Source organism: Pelodiscus sinensis, chromosome 2, assembly GCF_049634645.1.
Source record: "Pelodiscus sinensis isolate JC-2024 chromosome 2, ASM4963464v1, whole genome shotgun sequence".
Taxonomy (NCBI): Eukaryota; Metazoa; Chordata; order Testudines; family Trionychidae; genus Pelodiscus; species Pelodiscus sinensis.
Window position 1 is genome coordinate 87710226 of NC_134712.1, and position 19839 is coordinate 87730064.

The following is a 19839-nucleotide window of genomic DNA, read 5'->3' on the forward strand; positions in this document are numbered from 1 at the left end:
TTTGAAGTGTAGCAACAGCCCCAAGGCTCTTGCTACACTTGGAAGGCGAAAGCACCACATGGAGCCCAGGGGCAGTGTGGGAGTCCTCAGCTGACCCTGGGCTGCATATGGTGTTTCAAAGTGGCAGACCCCAGGTTCCCCACAGCACTTCTACTTTGAAATAGTATGTGCAGACTGGGCCAGCTTCCTGGGCTGCACACAGCATTTCAAAGTGACAGTGTTGCGTGGAGACCAGGGTCTAGCCCAGGGCTACATGCAGCGCTGCTGCTTTGAAGCATCCCCTTGTCCCGACCACTTTTGCTTCCTCTTTCTGATAGAGGCAGCAAGAGGGGGAAGCAACTACTTGACACTCTAGTCAACTATCTGATAAGCATTTGCTTATCGGATAGTGGACTAGTCTGTCACATCTCTAATAGGTCGGATAGTGGACTAGTCTGTCACATCTCTAATAGCCACGCCTTCCTAATACAGTGAAATCAGATGATTCCCGGAGAATATTGCTAGCTTCAGACATGGTGGGCGACACAGCTAAGGATGCCTGGACATGTTGTATAAATCTGTATTTCCTGGTTTTCCCTCGTGTCCTTTAGTTTGGATATCTTGTTCCTAGTATTTGTCTGTAGTGTGCATGCGTGCGTGTGCTCCTTCTCATTTGCATTCCCTCTGGGACTTAGGACATGTCCAAGTCTCAGGGGTTCAAGCCTTGCAATTCATGTGTGAAGCCTGTGCCTGTAGATGACCCCCCACCCCCATGACTTCTCTTCAGTGTCTTGGGGAATCTCACCAGTGCTAGAAGTGCAGGATCTGCAAAGCTTTTAATCCTTACATGAGGAAGGAGCAGCACTTTTGTCTTAAGCATTTGTAATGGAGTTGTCCCTTTGGCCCCAGCAGGGATAGGACCAGTTACAGAAAGCATTGATCCACACCACTCCTCTAGTGTTCTCTGAAATGGCACTGATTCTCACCAGCACTTAAGTCCTCAGTGTACCAGTACCATTCCTGCTCCCTCACTAAACAGAAAGATGGTGAAGAGATTTCCATTGGCACAGACTACCACTGTACTGTCATCAGTCCAGGATGTTGCAAGTGAAAGGTCCCCCTATATCCACGCTATAGGGCACTGCACTGCCACAGACCTTCTGAGCTATTCATGCTGGATTCTCCAAAAGTAGAGGTGGAGGAAATTGTTACATCTTCCACCCCGGATACCTTTTAGCCCACAGTGGGTCTAATTGAAATGACAGTGCAGAAATATCCCACCATCAGGGACAGCCCATCACTTCCCCTCTGCTAGATGTCATCCAGAGGCAAGCAGGCAATGTTGGCACTGCCTGCACCTGCATTGGGCTTGCAACACTGGTTGGAGTCCCAGCACTAATTACGCGAGCTCTACTGGTCAGATTTCAAGCACTGGTCTGACTCGCAATACAGATCCCATAGTTGAGCTGCTACCACATGATGGTGCCTTTAGGCAGCAGACCCTGCATCTGAATCACAAGGGCCAACCACACAGCACTGTCTGTGATGAGGGCATCACTCTGTTGCAGTATTAACTCATGGTGCAGTCTGAGTGACTGCTGTTCCCTGACCTAATACTGCTCCATTGACAGCACCAGTTGGAACAACTGCACAATGACATGCTTAACATCGCAGCACCACTCAATGTCCCAGAGCAGAACTCAGCTTCAGTATCCACTCCAGTGCAGGACAGCTCACTGGGAAATGGTTATCCAATGCTACTCAGACCCACCTTGGCCATCCTGCTCATCAGCTTTGTCACATTCTGTGGCAGCCTCCAGAACTCTGGATACATCTGAACCTGTGTTGCCCAGATCCATGTGAGAAGCTATTGCACAACAGTGGCCTCCACCATGGTAACTTTGGACTCCTTGGGCCTTCCACCAAGCCCAGAAACCTTGCCTAAAAGACCCCTCTTGTAACTATCAGAAATCTGGGCCCCGGGAGGTGGTGATCAGCCACCCCCTTTTGCGTCCAGCTCCATCTGCCCTATTACCAGTAGTTATTCCAGAGGCTCCGCTGAGTCCTGCTTCAAGTCAACAAGAATGGGGGACACAAGACACAGCCCCACCACTGTGCTTGTCTTCCTCTCCCTCTTCTGGTGGGGTGGTGATTGGTCACATCAGTGTTGCTCTCTCTCTGTCCCCATGGACTATAGAGCACTGCAGAAACTGTTCTGTAGGATGGTCCTGAGTCTCTACCTCTAAGTGCAGGAGGTAGTGGAGCAGGACGACATATTGGCGCCAGAGGATCTATCAAGCATGTCTTTACTTTGTGTAGTTTTAATTATAGTGAGCACTAATACCATTTGGAAGACGCCCCCCCCCATTTCCCCCTTGGCCAAGAGGGTGGAGCACAAATATTTTTTCCATCAATATCTCTGAATACTTGTTCATCCACCCTCCACAGTGTTCCTCAGTGGTGGAGATGGTAAACGTGAGAGGCACAGACCCCAGTGCCAACATAAAGGGCTGTTAAACTCCTTGATCTATTCAGACACAAAGGGTATTTCAGTGGGGGCTTACTGCTCAGGATAGAAAATGAATAAGCCATCTTGAGAAGGTGTGACTGACACTCCTGAGCCTCCCTTCTCAAGTTCAAAGAGCTCCTCCCATTGAAATCTTGCTAGGCGTTTACTGCCTTGGTACAAGATAGCAAGGTGGTTGTCGGGGCCTCCCTACAGGCATGCCTAGATGCAGCAGACTCTGCGGCTTGAGCCTTTTCTTTCAGGATAGCTGTCTGTTGCAACACCTGGCTCCAACCCTCTTGCTTACCTCTGGAGGTCTAGCAAACTATCCAGAGCTTTCTGTTAGATAGCATTGGCCTCTTGGCAAAGCACAACAACTCTAATCTGCACATTTTAAAGGACTCCAGAAACACCATGAAATCCCTGAGTATGCATACCCTGGCTATCCAGTAGAACATTGTTCTCAAGTTGCAGGCCATGGAGCAGAAGTTCTATTCCTTCAGGCCCAAACCTGACTACTCCCTTAGGTGCCCAAGATATGCCCAGTGAAACCCCCTTCAGGGCCTAAACAACCCTCTTGAAAATGTGCCTGAAGACAGATTATTGGTCAGCGCTATGGATTTCCCCTTCCCCTCCTGAACTGTTAATCCCACTTTCAACATGTATGGTCCCATATCACCTTGGACTGTTGGGTCCTCTGAATGGCAGAGGTGGGATGTTCTATCCAGTTCCACTTCTACCCTCCCTCATCTCTTGCCCATCCCTCTTCAGGGACCCTTCTGCCAAGCAACTTCTTATGCAGGGGGTGTTATTCTCCTAGATCTGGGAGCTGGTGTCTCAATTTCACACCAGTCAGGATATCTTCCTGCCAGTGTACTATCCAAAGCCTCACAAAAGCCTGTGAGAACAAAAGTTGTTCTCAACATTAGGAGAATTCTTGCATTGTGACCATACTAAGACCTTTAGGAAGCCGCTACAAGTGCATGTGGCAATAGTGGAATGTGTGAAAGGGCTGCCAATTTCCTCACTGCATATCAACTCTTGGATAATGGCTTCCATAAATACATGGTAGAGTCTGGCAACGCTCCCCCTGCCTACCAGTGCTCCACATTGCATGTAGGCATAGGCCTCTTCATTTGTATTCCTAGCTCACATCCCTATTCTCAAGATCTGCAGAGCAGCTGTTAAGGATTTGAAAGGTTAACTGGTAAGCATCATCCTTAACAGGTGATGCTTATTGGTTCCAGTTAACGGGTGGGGGCTGGAGCAGCTCCCTGCCTGCCATGGGCAAGAGTCTGCTCCAGTCCATGGGAGGCCCACTGAAGGCAGGAGCAGCCCCAGTCTGAAAAGGTTCTGGGTGTACCGCAGGCAGAGCTGCTCTGGTAGTAGGGAGAAAGGTGCTCCAGCCCAGCTGGAGCAGCCCACCTGCTTGCTTGGTTAACGGTTAAACATCACATTTAACTAGTTAACCAATTAAATGGGATTTTACATCCCTAACAGTGACCTGGTCATCCATTAATACCTTCACATCATACTGTGCCATTGTGCATCAGAGCAGAGAGGATGTGGCTTTTGGCACAGCAGTACTGCAGTCAGTGATTTGTTGATTCTGATCCCTCTGGCTAGATAAAGGTTGGGAATTGGGGAATTGATAGGAGCAAGCACACTAAGAAAAGACCTTTCCTCATCTTCTTGTAACTGTTTTTGAGATGTGGTGGTCACATCTATTTTATATCCATTCTGTTTACTCTGTCGAAGTAGCCTGCAAGAAGGAACTGGGCATGGTGGGGTGATGAGAATCAGATCTGTAGGCTCATATACAGAGTGCCATACTGGTGTTACAGCAGGGAGGCTGTAAAGCTGAGCCAACAGGTAACTGCTTGGGGGAAAACCTTCCGACAGCTTTGCATATGGTGCATGCACACTTAGCTGGAATAGGTATGAGCAACACATTTGAACAACTTATGAGAAGGTGAGTAACCATCTTCTTCAATTTTTTGGGAGTAATTTAGTCAGCAGTGTTGGAACTCTAGGGTCTAAAGGAATAAAGAAACGTGTCCATAAAATAAGAGAAATTGTATGTTGAATGTGATCAAACTTGGGCTTAAGAGTGTCTACAATTTTTTTTTCTAGAGGAGTTACTGCACCAATTACAGATGCTCTCCCTATTCCTGATGGCTTGAAAGAGTCCAGCTTAATACACAGAGAGCAAAACCAGAATGCCATCGCTGAGTGTTCAAGTCTCAGTCAAGATACGTTGTTTGACATATTGCCAATTGAACACTTGGAAGGTATTTAACTCTGAGAAATTGTGGTCCATGTTACTTATATCTTTGTTATGGTGTTTGCCTGTTGATGCCATGATCAGTTTTTGGTTGTGGTATAAATAAGAATAGCTCCTCTCTATTGGGAGTTTTTAATTGACTCGTGAAGAATGAAAATTTTGGCCTGGGACTTAATTATAATTAAGTCTAACTCTGAGGGTACGGCTACACTGCCGCTCTCTCCCCCCCCCCCCCCCCCCCCGAAAAAAGGTACGCAAAATGTGCTCTGCATTTTGTGTAGCTGTTTTCGATCCTTTTGGATCGACTGGGCCAAATATCGGAAAAAAATGCTTTTTCAAACCCCCCTTTATTCCTTGTAGAATGAGGAATACAGAGGCTTCCGAAAGAGCACGTTTGCTCTTCCCCCCCAAAAAATGGAAGAGTTTTTTCCTATATCCCAGAAAAACACTCGTAGTCTAGCCGTACTTTGAGGCAAAAAGGCAAAGCAAGAGTAGTGGACCAGTAACAAATCTAGGGTTTGAGGTCTTAAAATAAACTAGAAACACATTATGAAGGCTACCGGTAAACTGGATTTCTATGGTCAGTAAATGAGTGACACGTTACTGGATGGCAATTTCAGGTATGAAACACACTGTTTATTTGCCTCTCCATTTTCTCTTCGACTCTAACCTGAATTTACTGACTATTCCCTTCAGTTGCTCTGGTTTCTACATTTTGCTTTTTGGCCTAAGAACATTTAGTCTAGTTTTTCAAATAATGTGATATATTAATGCCTAACTCCAAGTGGTTTGTATTATCAACTGCTAAAATCATGCTGCCTTGAAGTAACAATAGAGTTCTAAGAGAAGCAAGATAGTAATAAATAATTTGGTCTTTAAGAATGGCTTGACAGTATTTTATTAATTAGCTTTCCAATATTTGCGTGTGACTATTAAATCTCTGGAACTCCATAACATTTTCTATTTGTACTTTGGCTCCATGTGTGGAGACTGAGGGATACCACAAAAAAAAACAAACAAAAAAAACTGAGAGGAAACTTGTGTTCCTCATAGCTGCTGTAGAGCAGCTAGGGGTAATTTTAAATAGTTGGAAGTATAATTTTATTTTAAAAATTATTAAAGTTTAGTGCTCTCCTTCTAGGAGCCACTTTATCCTTGTAGTTTTATTGTTTGGTAAGTGTCAGTGTTGTTTCTCTTTAGAGTCCTTTTTGTGTGTGTGTATTAGTCTTTATAATTAAAACTCCCATCAAATAGTCTATATAAAGCACCAGTTACCACAAGCAAGCTTACACCCATTTTTCAAAACCTACTGTAACCTAAAATAAATTGGCACAAAAGGCAAAAATGAGAGAGTTTGACACACATTCTTTTGAATTTTTATATGAACCCTTTAGGTGTAAATAGGGAAAACCTTAAGGACATTTTTTTCTTTTTTTCATTGTCTTTAACTAGTCCAAACATTTTATAAAGGAACTAGATTAGTATAAATGTGTCTGGGGGTTTTGTTTTTTGTTTTGTTTTTTAATTTTGCAAATAACCACGATTAATTTTAATGGTTAGCAGACCCACTGAAAGTATAACAATCACCCTTCTAATTGCACTGTAATGCATAAAATAAATAAGTATTAATATTGTATCAATAGTGAGGTCAGTCTCCTGTTTCTCCATTCAATGGGAGATACTGATGTAAAAAATATCAGACTTAAACAGGTAATCCACTTTTTTCCAATGATTTTATGCTGTTGTAGTTCCTCTTGAAAACATATTTCTTTAGATTTCAGCAGTAATCTTGGATTAAAATATGCATTCATCTTTTATAGCCAGAGGTAACCATTGTAAAAATGTTGACCTAAACTTGTGGCGTGTTTAGTTTTTTGGAACTGGGAACTTTGCAAAGTTAGCTGTTTGGTATTCTTTAATTATATTAGGGTGATACCAATGCCTTTTAATAATATCTTGTAACCTCCTAAGACTTAAAACTTAAAAATAAATGCTGGATTACTGAATTTTTCAAGGCAGTGGTCCATGGCAAATTATTGGTGAGCAAAGTTGTTGTTTTTTGTTTTTTTTTTCTCTTCTCCTTACGTTTAGTGCTTAGAAATTCCACTTGGGGTTCAGGTCCTTAATGTTCTCAGTACTGCATGAAGACCGATATAAATGACTCTGCCCGCAAAGATCTTAAACTTTGTAATTGATACAATAGGTGGGTAATGTATGCAAGCTAATTGCAAGTGATGAAAGAAACAGTGTGGCCCAATGGCTAGAATATAGCACCAAGACTCAAAAGATCTGTCCTTTTATTTCTGTATTGGCTACTTAGCTTCTCTATGATCTTTAGCAAGCCACTCAAACCCTCTGTTCTCCTCTTACCCTGTTTTATCTAGATAATCAATAGATTATAAGTGGAGCAGACATTCTCTTGTTTACCAGAGACTATGCAGCCTTATTTTTTTTGTTGGGGTTTCTTAATATTAGTGGAATAATGATTAGTTCCGTTATTTTGTGAAATCTATAAATGTAGATTTTTGTCACATGGTATTTTATGGTACTATAAAGTGTACATAATACTTGACAAAAATAAGTCTTGTCCTGAGAACCTTAGTCCATTAGAATTATTCCTTGTTTGCAGGGAAAGTATGAGTACAGGAGGCCCCCAAGTTCTGACCCCACGCACTTACAATGATTTTTGTAAGTGCGGAAGGGGCTGAAACCCCCCAGCTTACGTCCTCAACTCACATTTACTACGTTGTGTGGTGCCTATTGTAAATGAGGTTTCGAGTAACGACACCCCCCCCGACTTGCTTCCCCCAGAACCAATCACGTCGCAAGTGGGGGGGCCACCTATATACAAATTTAGCAGTGTAATATAGGAACAAATTGAATGTGCTCTTAAATAACATTCTCTTGTATTGCAGATGTGTCCATTGGGATATGTTCACTGCTGCAAAGTGAAAAGGCGAATAAGGTAAAGGTGTTTCATGTTCCAGAAAATTGAAGAACTTTTTAAATAAGAAAAGAAAATATTAACATAAATAAGGGGATAAGTTAAGTGTGTGTGTGGTGTGGTTTTCTATATAAAAAGAGAACCAACCAACCAAACAAAAAAAACCCTTCTGGCTCAGTGTAGCTTCTTAGAGGGGACTACAAATTGCTTTTAAACACCTAAAAATTTATTATTTAGGAGGGCTTACATGAATCACATCAAAGAACTGTTGTTTTTCAGTATTTGTTGATAGTGTCTTCAAGTGGCATTGGAATGAATCATCTGCTTGGTATGGTATTGATCTGTAAATGTATGTAGACTTCAGTGTTACAGAACTTCTAAAATATTTTTAGCTGACAGGATTCAGCTGAAAATTACATCAACTTTTCAATTATGTGAATTTATTTCAATTCAATCATTTCAGTAAGTTTAGTGTATGAGTACTACAGGGGCTTGAGTTGTGAATTAACAGATCATGAACCCTGTTTAAGGAAGCTCTTCTGCATGCTTCAGTATGGGATATGGAAGTAATGGCTCTTTCCCACATGGAAATTTTTAAATGCTTTCTTTTATTTCCATCTGATCAAATCTTTAAATATTTAATATAGTCGAGAGCATTTTCATCTCTTATTTCTAAGCTTCTTTCTTTCTTTGTACTTGTCTCTGTTACTCTTTCTGGGGATGGCTACAGGGAGAACATAAGATGCATCACACCTAGAATTCATGGTGAGAGTGCAATGCGAAAGAAGAGTTGTGGTCAGATTAAACAGCTTAAGTTACTTTCTTTAGTAAATTACTGACTTACACAGTTGGGAATGCTTAAGTGCTTACATACTTTAATTTTTATGTAGATTGATGGACCTGAACCAGGAGAAAAGTTGGTGGACGATGACATTTTAAGTGACCATTTCAGTGCAAGTCTTTCGGGTTTATTAGAAAACGAAAAACTGCTGTCTTTTGCAAGCCTAGAAGGAAATTCAACTGGTAAAGTATATAATTTAACTTGTAGCCTGTTTGTAGTGGATAATGTTTTTAATTAGATGAATCCACTTTAACTACTAGTCCTTCATAAGAGGAGTGTTAACTTTGGAAATTAAGTACCTCTAAAATTTAGGAGGCCAGTTTTTTTTAAGTGCTTAAAATAAGTAAAACTTGTACAATCAAAGGTAAACTTCCCAGTGACCCTATGGTGGTTAGTATATTGATGCATAGAGAGTTCATTGCTGAGCTTGATATTGACATGATCTTAGTTTATAAGTTAAATGGTGAGCTGTATTCTGTTGGTTCTGTGAATTTTAAGGAGAAAAGTATTCCACTTACGTGGATTCAAGCAACTCTGTGCAGTGAATGGTTAGATCTAGCTGTCGGTTGTGACATAACTGAAAATGTTAAGCTTGTAGATTTAAAAGCACACTTGAAGTCTTCTAATAATTTATTTCCTGTTGTGTGACTTTTAAGGTGTTTGTATGCAGTATATTTCCATATTATATGCTAAAAATGTTAAGATAGGTACTTTAAATTGTAATTTGGGGAAATGGAAATTTGTAAAATTTCCACCAACCTTACTTGTATCTCCTAGATCACATGCTTCATGATAGTATGCAGTAATGCAATGAAATACTTTCTTCAGCCCAATGTCTCCCACAGTTCTGATTATTTTTGTTGACCTTTACTGAACCTTTTCCAATGCTGATATATCTCATTGAGATGCAATGACCACATCTGCACACAGTATTCAAGATGTGGGCATACCTTGGATTCATATAGAGGCAATAAGATGGTCTGTCTTATTTAAAAAAAAAAAAAAAGAGAGAATGATTCCTGTCTTATTAAAAAAAAAAGAGAGAATGATTCCTAACTTTTTGTTTTGCTTTTTTGACTGCCACTGCACATTGAGTGGGTATTTTCAGAGAACTGTCCACAATGACTCCAAAATCTCTCTAGTAATTATAGCTAAATTATTCCCCATCATTTTGTATGTGTAGTTGGGATTATTTTTTCCAATGTTCATTACTTTACATTTATCAACCTTAAATTTCATTTCTCATTTTGTTGCCCAGTAGCTTAGTTTGGTGAGATCTTTTTGAAGCTCTTCACAATCTGCTTTGGTCTTAGTATCATCAGCAAATCACTGTTTACCCCTTTCTCCAGATCATTTATAAATAAGTTGAATAGGATTGGACCCTTTGGAGATACCACTAATTATTCCTCTCTATTCTGAAAACTTGCTATTTATTCCTTCCCTTTGTTTCCTATCATTTAACCAATTATCAGTCCATGAGAGGACCTTCCTTTTTACCTCATGACAAGTTTCTTTGCTTAAGAGTCTTTAGTGAGGGACCTTAGAAATCTAAATATACTAGATCCACTGGATCCTCCTTGTCCACATTTTTGTTGACCTCCTCAAAGAATGCTAGTAGATGAGTTGTCAGACACATAGATAAATATAATTTGGGGAAAAGTCAACATGGATTCTGTAAAGGGAAATCATGTCTTTCTAATCTACTAGAGTTCTTACGAGGGAGTCAACAGCTCTTTGAGAGGCAGCAATACAGGGTGATAGGCAGCCAGTCCACAAGGGGAGCTGGATTTCAAACTGGCTCCCTCCTGGCACCCTGTGCTGCTGTCTCGGAGCCAGAGGCAACAGCACGGAGTGGCAGGGGGCTCCTCGGGAATGGGGCTGGAGCGCACTAGCTGCTGGCCCAACCCCTGGGGACTATAGAATAGTCGAGTAACCAATAAGAATTTATGAAGTTAATCGACTATTCAGTTAACTGCTAGTTAACATCCCTAAAAGGGAGCATGAGGAACTTCACAGGACTTGTCTGACCAGTTGTGGCCAGCCATGCCCAGCGGGAGGAGGTCAGCTTTGGCCTCAGATGCCCTCCAAACATTCCTCCAACTGTTGATCAATTGGTAAGAGGAAATAGGACTAGTGCCCAGTTTTGTGCTTCTGCCCCCAAAATTGGGATGTCTGTGACTGTTCAATCCAAAAAGATAGAATAATCTTGAGAGATGAGATGCTCATCTCATCTGAAGAAGTTGCTTTTGCACACGAAAGCCCATGATACTCTCTATGTGTGCTCTCCCTATTATATATTAAGGATGCCAAGGACTAGTCAACTATTTGATTATCTCCCCCCTTGCTACCTCTATCAGAGGCAACAAAGCGGGGGGAAGAGGGGTTACTTCAAAGTGGCAGCACAGCATGGAGCCAATATCTGGGCTGCATGTGGCGCTGCCCCTTTGAAATGCCACCGTGGCATTTGTGTGGCGCTCCCGTGGTCAGCAGCTGATCTCTGGTTCTAGTGCAGTGTGCAGAGCTTGGGGTCAGCTGGAGAGTTCCCAGCTGATCCCAGGTGCTGGGGAAATGCTATGCAGAGCCCTGGGAGTCCCCAGCTGACCTCGGGCTCTGCGTGAACTTCGAAAGCAGCAGCGCAGCACGGAGCTTGGGATCTGTGGGGGACTCTTAGTCCCACGCTGACCCCAGGCTACATGATGGCGCTTCCGCTTTGAAATGCATGAGCCCCCACTGGGGATTCTTGTACATTTCAAAGTTGGCACGACACGTACAGCCCGGAGTCAGCAGGACTTCTCGCTGGCCCAAGGCTGCACATGGAGTTCCGCATTCCTCCTTTGAAATATACAAGAGTCCATGCTCATTTCAAAGGAGGAATGCGAAAATGCTGATAGACAATGGAAATTCCATTGACTACTCAACTAGTAAATTATTCAGTATTTAATATCTTTATTATATATGTTAATCTCTAAGGTGCCACAGGACTATTCGGTGTTTTTTTTTTTTTTTCCCCCAAAAGTTGTTTTCTGGGGGGAAAAAAAAATACTATAAACATTTTATAATTGCAGGGCAATAATGTAATATTTAAAATATATTTTGCAACAATTGTAAAAGTTTTACCTTTTTATGCATTAAAATATTCAGTTGATGTTACAATTGCAGACATTATAAGCTTTCTAGTAGGAGACCACACAAGGATAGAGGGTTTGGGTTTCACATGGTATGTGCCAGCTGACTCAGGTTTGTGGGGCTTGGGCTGTTAAACTGCAGTGCAGCCATTAGTGCTTGAGTTTTAGTACTAGTTCTAGGACCTTCCTGTCTTGTAGGTCCTAGAGCAGGGGTGTGGAATGTATGGTCGGGGGGGAGTCTGTGGATCCAACCCCTGGGGCTCAGGGCTTCCCCCAGCCTTCCTGGTCAGAGCTGTATGTTTTGTTTCACTTGTGTGCAGCCCCTGACTGATGTTTATTATAAGTGATCCCTAGCCAAAAAGTTTCTCCACCCCTGTCCTAGAGCCCAAGCTCCAGCTCTCATCTCAACCTCTTACAATGAAGTTAAACAGACCCTTAGCTTGAGCCCCACAGGTCTGAGTCAACCAGTGCAGATCAGCACAGCTGTCTAATGGAGCATAGAGGCATGCTTCATGATAGCTACCACTTGAGTTAGGTACTAAAACAATGGTGGATAGTCCTAAAAGTGCTATCCAATTAATCTTTAGCATAATTTCTAAAAGTAACTAAAAATATATGTAAATGTTTCAACTGACTTAAACTGAAAAAATATTTGGGCTTTTGAGAGCATTTGTAATATTTTTTTTCATTCTGGTTCAGGAATAGGAATGCTAAATTGAATTTAATCAACTAGTCAATGGACTTTCCTTTGACTAGTTGATAAGCAGGGAGCGGCAGTGGAGTTAGCTCCCAGGGTGCTACCCTGCTTTCGTTCTGCCTTTTAAATGTATTAAGAGCCTGATAGAGGCAGCAAGTGTGGGAGAGTGTGGGGGGGAAGGGAGGGGGAGAGTGGGAGCAACTAGTCAAGGCACTAGTCTTACATCTCTGTTCAGGAGTAGAAAGAGTTTACAGAACATTCATGGGATGAAAAAACAAGTTGTTTTTAGGCAGATGGTGCTCCTGATGATCAACTTAATAGCTAGGTTTCATTTTTCACCATTGTATTTAAAAAAAAAAAAGCGTTGTACTATAACTATCCTAAATTTCAAAGTAACAGTGCAGAGTTCAAGTATTTAGAAATTGCCAAAATATCTTTAGACAACTTTGAATCTTTTTCAAAATTTTTGAGTTTAGAAACTGATGAAAACCAATCCTTTTCAGCCAAGTTTTTGTTTTGATGACAAGACATTTTATAAAAAAAATCCAGAACCCAACCAGCTACAGATCTAGGTCCAATTGTTTCACGGTAGTTTTCTTGTGTAACTCGGTAAATCCTAGTTTCTTTGCCTCCATTTTCTGATAACATGGGGCTAATAGTGTTTCTTCTTCGAGTAATGTCCCTGTGGATGCTCCACTATTGATGGCAGATTGACCGGAGCCACATATTGAAGCCCTCCAAAGCAGTTTCCCCAGTTGGGCCTCATATGTGCATGTGGCTTGACACCTCCTGTTCCCCCTTGGTTCCTCTTTAACTGCCCTAACTTGCAGACGGAGCTTCATCCTCTTGCTCAAATTATTTACCTCAGCGATTAGTAGTCCATGGTTTTAATAGTTTTAGTGAGTTCTTGTTAGATATTGTTAATAGTTTCCCTTGTTCAGATTTAGCTTGGTGTGGTTTAAAAAAAAAAAAAAGATGAAAAATCAAGAGAGCTGTGAACTTAACACGTTGGACTCTTTGGGCTTCAAGAAATGTGACCAATGTTGCAAGCCCATGCCAGTGTCAGATGGCCATTCCCTGTGCATCTGCTGTTTGGAGGCAGCCCATATTCTGCAAAATGCGACGCCTGCTGCAGTTTGACAGCGAAAGCCAGAAAAGATAGAGCTCCGCGTCAGAACAATACTGTTTGAAAAAAGCCATGCAGCCTGCAGAGGAACAACATACCTCCCAATTACAAGGGGGCTCCACTAAGAAACAAGCCGCTTCCCCTGATGCCCAGGAAGTCTTCTAAAAAGAGAACTTCCACAGCATGCTCTCTCCCTCTTTCTTTCCCTAGAGCTAGCAGGTATATCAGTACCACAGCACCAAAAAATGAAGGTGTGGCTCACAGCCAAAACAGATATCGGCACCGGTGCATGCCTCTCTGGCAGTCTGTGGCTCCAGCATCACATTGGGACCCAGCACCACCAAAAGCCACGGCCCTGCAGACAAAATCGGCACATTCAACTAAAATGGCACCAATTCCAATGCTGCCACCTTCAGCCCCCCACGCACCAGAATTAAATCCATAAGTGGTATGGATAACGCCTGACTGGATAACAGTAGCCAGGGCAAGCATTGCCATTTGCACCCTGCCTCCAGAAACCCATCCCCAGCACCATTTACAACACACAGCTCTCCATGTCTTACTACATTTCCAGTACTGTCTCAACATAGTGTTCTAGCCATTGATGATCATCCTGTATGTGCTCATCCTGTATGGGCTTGTGGTCACATTACTACCAGGACAGTTCTCATCATCCCTCCTGGTGCCCACAATAGACATATCCCCCTCCACAGTGGCCACCCTGGGAGCACTGGGACCCATACAGGCACAGGTCTACTACATCTTCAAACCAGCTAAAAGGTGTCTGTCTCTTCCTCGTCCCCTCCTGCCACCCAAAGACTCAGAAGAGGAGGTGGACAGATCATTGATAGGGATCCAAACTCTGATGTACTGGACATGTCCAACAGATAATTGTTCGTTATTACCTGATGAGGCGATCATACCATCGGACATATGCCCAACGGATGATCTTAAACCGTTCCAACTGCTGTTCAAAAGAGTGGCAGCAAGCCAGCAAGTTCCAGTCTAAGAAGTGCAGGAATAACAGCACTGCTTGCTAAAAAAACTTACACCCCACGATGCAGGGGAAAGTTGCTTTGCCCATTGAGGCAATTATGGAGACATAAGATCAGCTGTGGCAAACTCCTGCATCCATCCAGCCTACCTACAAAAGAGCTGACAGGAAATACTTTGTCTTTTCGAAGGCCATGGAGTTCTTATTCATGCACCCCCAACCAAACTCCCTGGTCGTAGAGTTGGCACAGCATATATCTAAGCTGCCACACTATAGAGCTGGAAATCAAGAATGGGACCATAAGGAGTTGGATCTTTTTGGGAGAAAATGATACTCTTTCTTTACACTGAAACTCAGAATCGCTAGTTATTCAGCCCTTCCAGCAAATCATGACTTTGACAACTACTCAAAATTGAGAGAGCTCATGGAGCATATTCCCAACTCAGAAACCTGTCCTGAAAGCTATAAGTGCATAAGGGCAATACTATGGTCAACACAGCCCTTTAGACATTGCTGGATGTTGCAGACACCACTACTAGAGCAACAGCCCTGGCTATGGTTATGTGCAGAGTATTCTGGCTATAGCTCTAAGGGTCCCCCATGAGTTTCAGTCCAAAGTATAGGATCTCCTGTTTGATGAACAAAAGTTCTCTGCAGCCAAAACTGAGGAGGTATTAAACAGCAGCAAAGACTCACAAACCATGCTGTGTATCCTTGGCATGTATACCTTGCCTTATCAACACACCCTATGCAACTGCAACAGGTATGGGCAATATAACCGACCACCACAAAGGTCATATGAAGATAACTGCCTGAGACAATGACCAAAGTGGAGAGGTTCCAGTCAGGGCTGCCCTTCCACTACCCAGTCCTCAAAGTGGCAGGTTTGAGACTATGATCAAGGGTCACAATTCAGTGCCTTCACAACTGTGCCATTGTTTTACCTGCTGGTTATACCTCTTTTTACCACAGTTGGAGACCATAACATGTGACCATTGGGTATTGGAGATAATCTGTGATTACTGGATACGTTATCACCTTTACTTCTCTTTCCCCTACCCTATCTCATCCCTCTTAAGGCACCCGTCTCATGAGAATCTACTAAGACAGGAGACAGATGGACTCCTGCTGTTGGGCCTCATAGAGAGGGAACCCAAGCAGTTCCATGGAAGAGGGTTCTGTTTGAACCCTCGAGGGTTCTACCTCCTAACCGAGAGAAGAACATGGTTGGAGATGGATCCTTGATCTCCACAAATTGAACAAATCTCAGAAAAAAAAAATGCTTCCAGATGGGCACGCTAACCACAACCATTCCGGCATTGGATTGAGGGGAGCCTTTGACCTACAGGACACCTATTTCCACCTCGCCATACGCCCCGCATACAGGCATTACCTCTGCTTCATACTAGAGGCAGATCACTATCAGTACAAGGTCCTACCTTCCGGCCTTTCCTCTGCTCCTCGAGTATTTTTCAAAAGTTCTAGCCTTAGCAACAGTGTATTTATGACAACAGCACATAATCATCTTTCCATACCTTGATGACTGCCTAATAAAAGGATGGTTATGTGAGGAAACTACCTTCATGATACATGTGTCCAAAGCTCTATTCGATTGCCTCAGTCTCTTCATCAGTGAACAGAAATTAACACTACAATTTGTTCAGGACATAGAGTTCATTGGAGCCTGGCAAGACTCAGTTTCAGCCCAAGCACACTTATCTCGACAACACTTTGCAGCCATCCAAGATCTTATATGTATCCTATCCACGAGTCCATCTACCATAATACTTGCCTTCCTGCTGTTGATGGGCCAGATGTCCGCAACTATTTATGTAATCCAACATGCCCAATTACATTGCTGATCTCTCCGTTCCATCATCTATACTCCATTCCATCATCTGCTACGCAAGAGAGTTACTATGCCCCCAGATCTACTTCCCTCTATACAATGGTGGACATTAGCAGACCATTTTCTCACAGGGGTCCCCTTTCGCCAGTGTCAGCCCACTGTGCAAATCACAACGGATGCATACTTACTGGGTTGGGTTGCTCATCTGTGTGATCATGTAGTTGAGAGCAAATGGTCTCCGCACGGGACATTGCTGCACATCTAATCTTCTGGAGATCAGAGCAGTGAGAAGTGCCTCCCAGAGTTTCTAATCGTAGAGTCAGGAACCTAATGCACAATATCTCCACAATGTTTTACATAAACAGACAAGGCAGCACATGTTATCATTCTCTGCTTGTGGAATTGATGCATCTGCGCTTGGGTTACGCTCATGGCATCATAGTTATCTGGAGTCGTCAATGCTGCTGCAGAGCCACAGTTTCTCCATAGATCACGAATGGGAACTGCATCTGAAGTTCATAACTACAGTCTTCTCCTGATGCGGTCGACCACCCATAGATCTCTTCGCTTCCTACCAGAACACTGAATGCCTCCAGTTTTGCTCCCGAGCAGGGATCAGCAAAGGCTTCCTCAAAGATGCATTCCTAATTTGGTGGAGTGCCCCATTGCATTATGCTTTTCCCTGATCCCACTCATTCCAAGATTTGCACAGACAAGGTAGGTTTCATCCTAATAGCCCCATCTTGGGCGAGGCAAACCTGATTCCCATACCTTCACCAATTATCAATACAGCCTTTCTACCCATTTCCATACCAGCATGACCTTCTTTCCAAGAATCTTGGGAAGATGCTCCATTCTCCCAACCACACACTCTCCATCTTCAAGCATAGCTTCTATCTCATTCTGGGAACTAGAGACCGGATGTTCTCAGCAGGTGAAGGATATTCTTTTCCACAGCAGGAGGCTCTCTACAAGAAAGAATTACCTACAAAAATGGACATGCTTCTTTGTAGTGCCAGAGATCACTGATTGACTCTTGCATGTCCTCACTCAGTATCATCCTGGACTATATACTAGAACTCAAGACATCTGGCTATCCCTTTCCTCCATAAGTCCACTTGTCAGCAATAATTGTATTCCATAATCTTGTTGATTGACTCTATATATTTCCTTACTCAGTCACATGAAGATTCCTTAAAGGTTTCCATAACCCATACCCACCTTTTAGGGCTCCACTGCCATCATGGAACGCAAATCTCATCCTAGATTGCTTGACCAGACCTCTCTTTGAACCTATGGCTACTGTTTCACTTTCCTCCCTTTTTATGAAGGTCTGCTTTCTACTAGCTATCACCACAGTAAGGAGAGTTGGTGGGTTTGGAGCTTTATGGCAGAACCTCTCTTCCCCCCCCCCCCCCCCCATAAAGTCTTCACAAAGGACAGAGTTATGTTGAGACACAACCCTTCCTTTTTACCAAACACTTGAACTGCATTTCACGTGAATTAACCCATTGGGAAGAAGTAGGTAATACTAAGTCCCATGCATCCCCTAGAGATGCGATGTTGCATGCTTTGGAAATTTGACAACACTGGCCTTCTTTTTAGAGAGAATATGAGCCTTCGTAAGTCTCAACAACTTATTATTTCTATTGCTGAATGCTCCAGAGGTACACCAATTTCAACCCAGCACATCTTGAAATAGATATCTACTTGCATAGTCAAATGGCACACTCTTACCTATAGACCTCAGAGAACCCACCACGAGCATATTCCACTCGTGCTGCAGCAGCCTCCATAGTCGTCTTGAACTATGTCCCCATCAGAGACATTTACCATGCTGCCACATGGTCATCGGACTGCACTGTAGCCAAACATTATGCGATCCTACCACAACTGGCATCTGACTCAGTGGTGGCTGATTAGTCTTGTCCACCAGCGCCAAACAGTGACTCCAATCATCCAAAGTCAAACACTGCTCTGTAGTCACCACCAGTGGAGCACCCATGGGGACATCGCTTGAAGAAAAGGGAGTTACTCACCTCGTGCAGTAATGATTGTTCAAGATGTGCATCCCGTGGGTGCCTCACAGTCCTCTTTTCCTCCTCTCTACTCGGAGTCTTAGTCACTCTGGTGTAGATGAGGAACTGAAGGTGGCGTGGGGCTGCGCATCCCAGGCGCTGAGGCATGAATGCCATGAGATGCCTCCTGCACGCACACAGCCCAGCGGGGGGAAACTGCTCTGCAGGGCTCTGAGTCTGCGGCTTCGGGCAACCTGTCACCAACTGTGGAATAGCCACACACCTCTCCAAGAACAGTTGTTACTGCATGAGTTGAGTAACTCCTTTTTTCCCTGCTTCGTAAGGGTGTTGCGGTGATCAGTACATTGAACATTGTGAGGTGCACCAATGCTATGGTAACGAGGATCAGAGATCTGTAGCAATAAACTTTTATTAATCCTTTTCCGTGCTATCAATAGATGATGATATTGACGATGAAGAATTCTATGATAACCAACTGGAGGCCTATTTCAAACAGCTGGTGCCACCAGAAATGCCAGGAAGTGATTGTGAAGGACTGGAACTTTTGGAATGTAGTACAGCATTGAAGCCGCCTGAAAGTGGCTTAAATCAGGTAAACCTAAGCCAGCATAGCTGAAGGCTCCATACACTTAAAGACTTTTAAGATTGTGTGATATTGACTGTTAACTAATGAATACTAAAAGATGATTTTCACTTCTTCCAGCAGTTTATAAAAATATCCTTTAGCAAAAGGATTTATCCTATTATTTTCAAGGCGTGATATAAAAATATAACTTAATTTCATTCTAAATTTCTTGCGTTCTGTTTCCTCTTTAGATTTCCTTTATGAAGGAAAAGATACAAAGGGGATAAGCAGCCTGCTATTCAGACTGTCTTCCTGGCTTTCTTTTTCTTCCTAGTGCATTGAGCTAAGAACAGTTGTAGAAGTCAATTACTTTATTTCCTATGTACACGGTAGTAGCAGGGAAGGAGAGTTGATTTAGGGTATGGCTATACTAGAAAGTGTAGCTGCTCTGAGTCAATGGGAGACACTCTCTTGCTGATACTGCACTGTCCAGGCTGGTGCCTAGGTCAGTGTAACGTATGTTGTTTGGGCAGTGGCTTATTCACACCCCTGAGTGATACAATTTATACTGACATCAGGAATAGTGGTGTTAGGCATAGCTTAAGTGGCTGGCAGATGGTTGTCGTTAAGGATTCTGGAAATGTATTGAAATAACTGATGAGACATGATCATGTTGTTTCCAACAGGGGCACTATTGACAGTAGCTTTTTTCTTCGTTTACACTTTTCCTTTTATATCATTTCTCCCTCTGTCTTCCTCCTGTGTGTTTTCCTGGTATTCTTCTTACCACTAGTGGGCACTAATGGCAGAGGAACCTGTGGATTCAGTTCTGTTACTGTGGCTGTTTCTCCTAAAGAAGAAAACTATAAGCATCTGTCTCGAGAGCTCTT

At 42.9% G+C, this 19839-nt stretch overlaps 1 protein-coding gene across 4 annotated transcripts in view; it reads left to right on the top strand.

Annotated features, from left to right (window-relative positions):
- Nucleotides 1-19839, top strand: part of CEP192 (centrosomal protein 192) — a 162700-nt gene that overhangs the window by 17559 nt on the left and 125302 nt on the right. For all 4 annotated transcript variants that reach the window (XR_012901559.1, XM_075921011.1, XM_075921013.1 and 1 more), the window contains exons 4-7: nucleotides 4619-4776; nucleotides 7685-7734; nucleotides 8604-8736; nucleotides 18822-18976. Coding sequence is in view for 3 of the 4 variants with exons in the window: in XM_075921011.1 (XP_075777126.1) it covers nucleotides 4619-4776; nucleotides 7685-7734; nucleotides 8604-8736; nucleotides 18822-18976 (496 nt within the window). In the remaining variant the exon portion in view is untranslated. The remainder of the gene's footprint in view (nucleotides 1-4618; nucleotides 4777-7684; nucleotides 7735-8603; nucleotides 8737-18821; nucleotides 18977-19839) is intronic.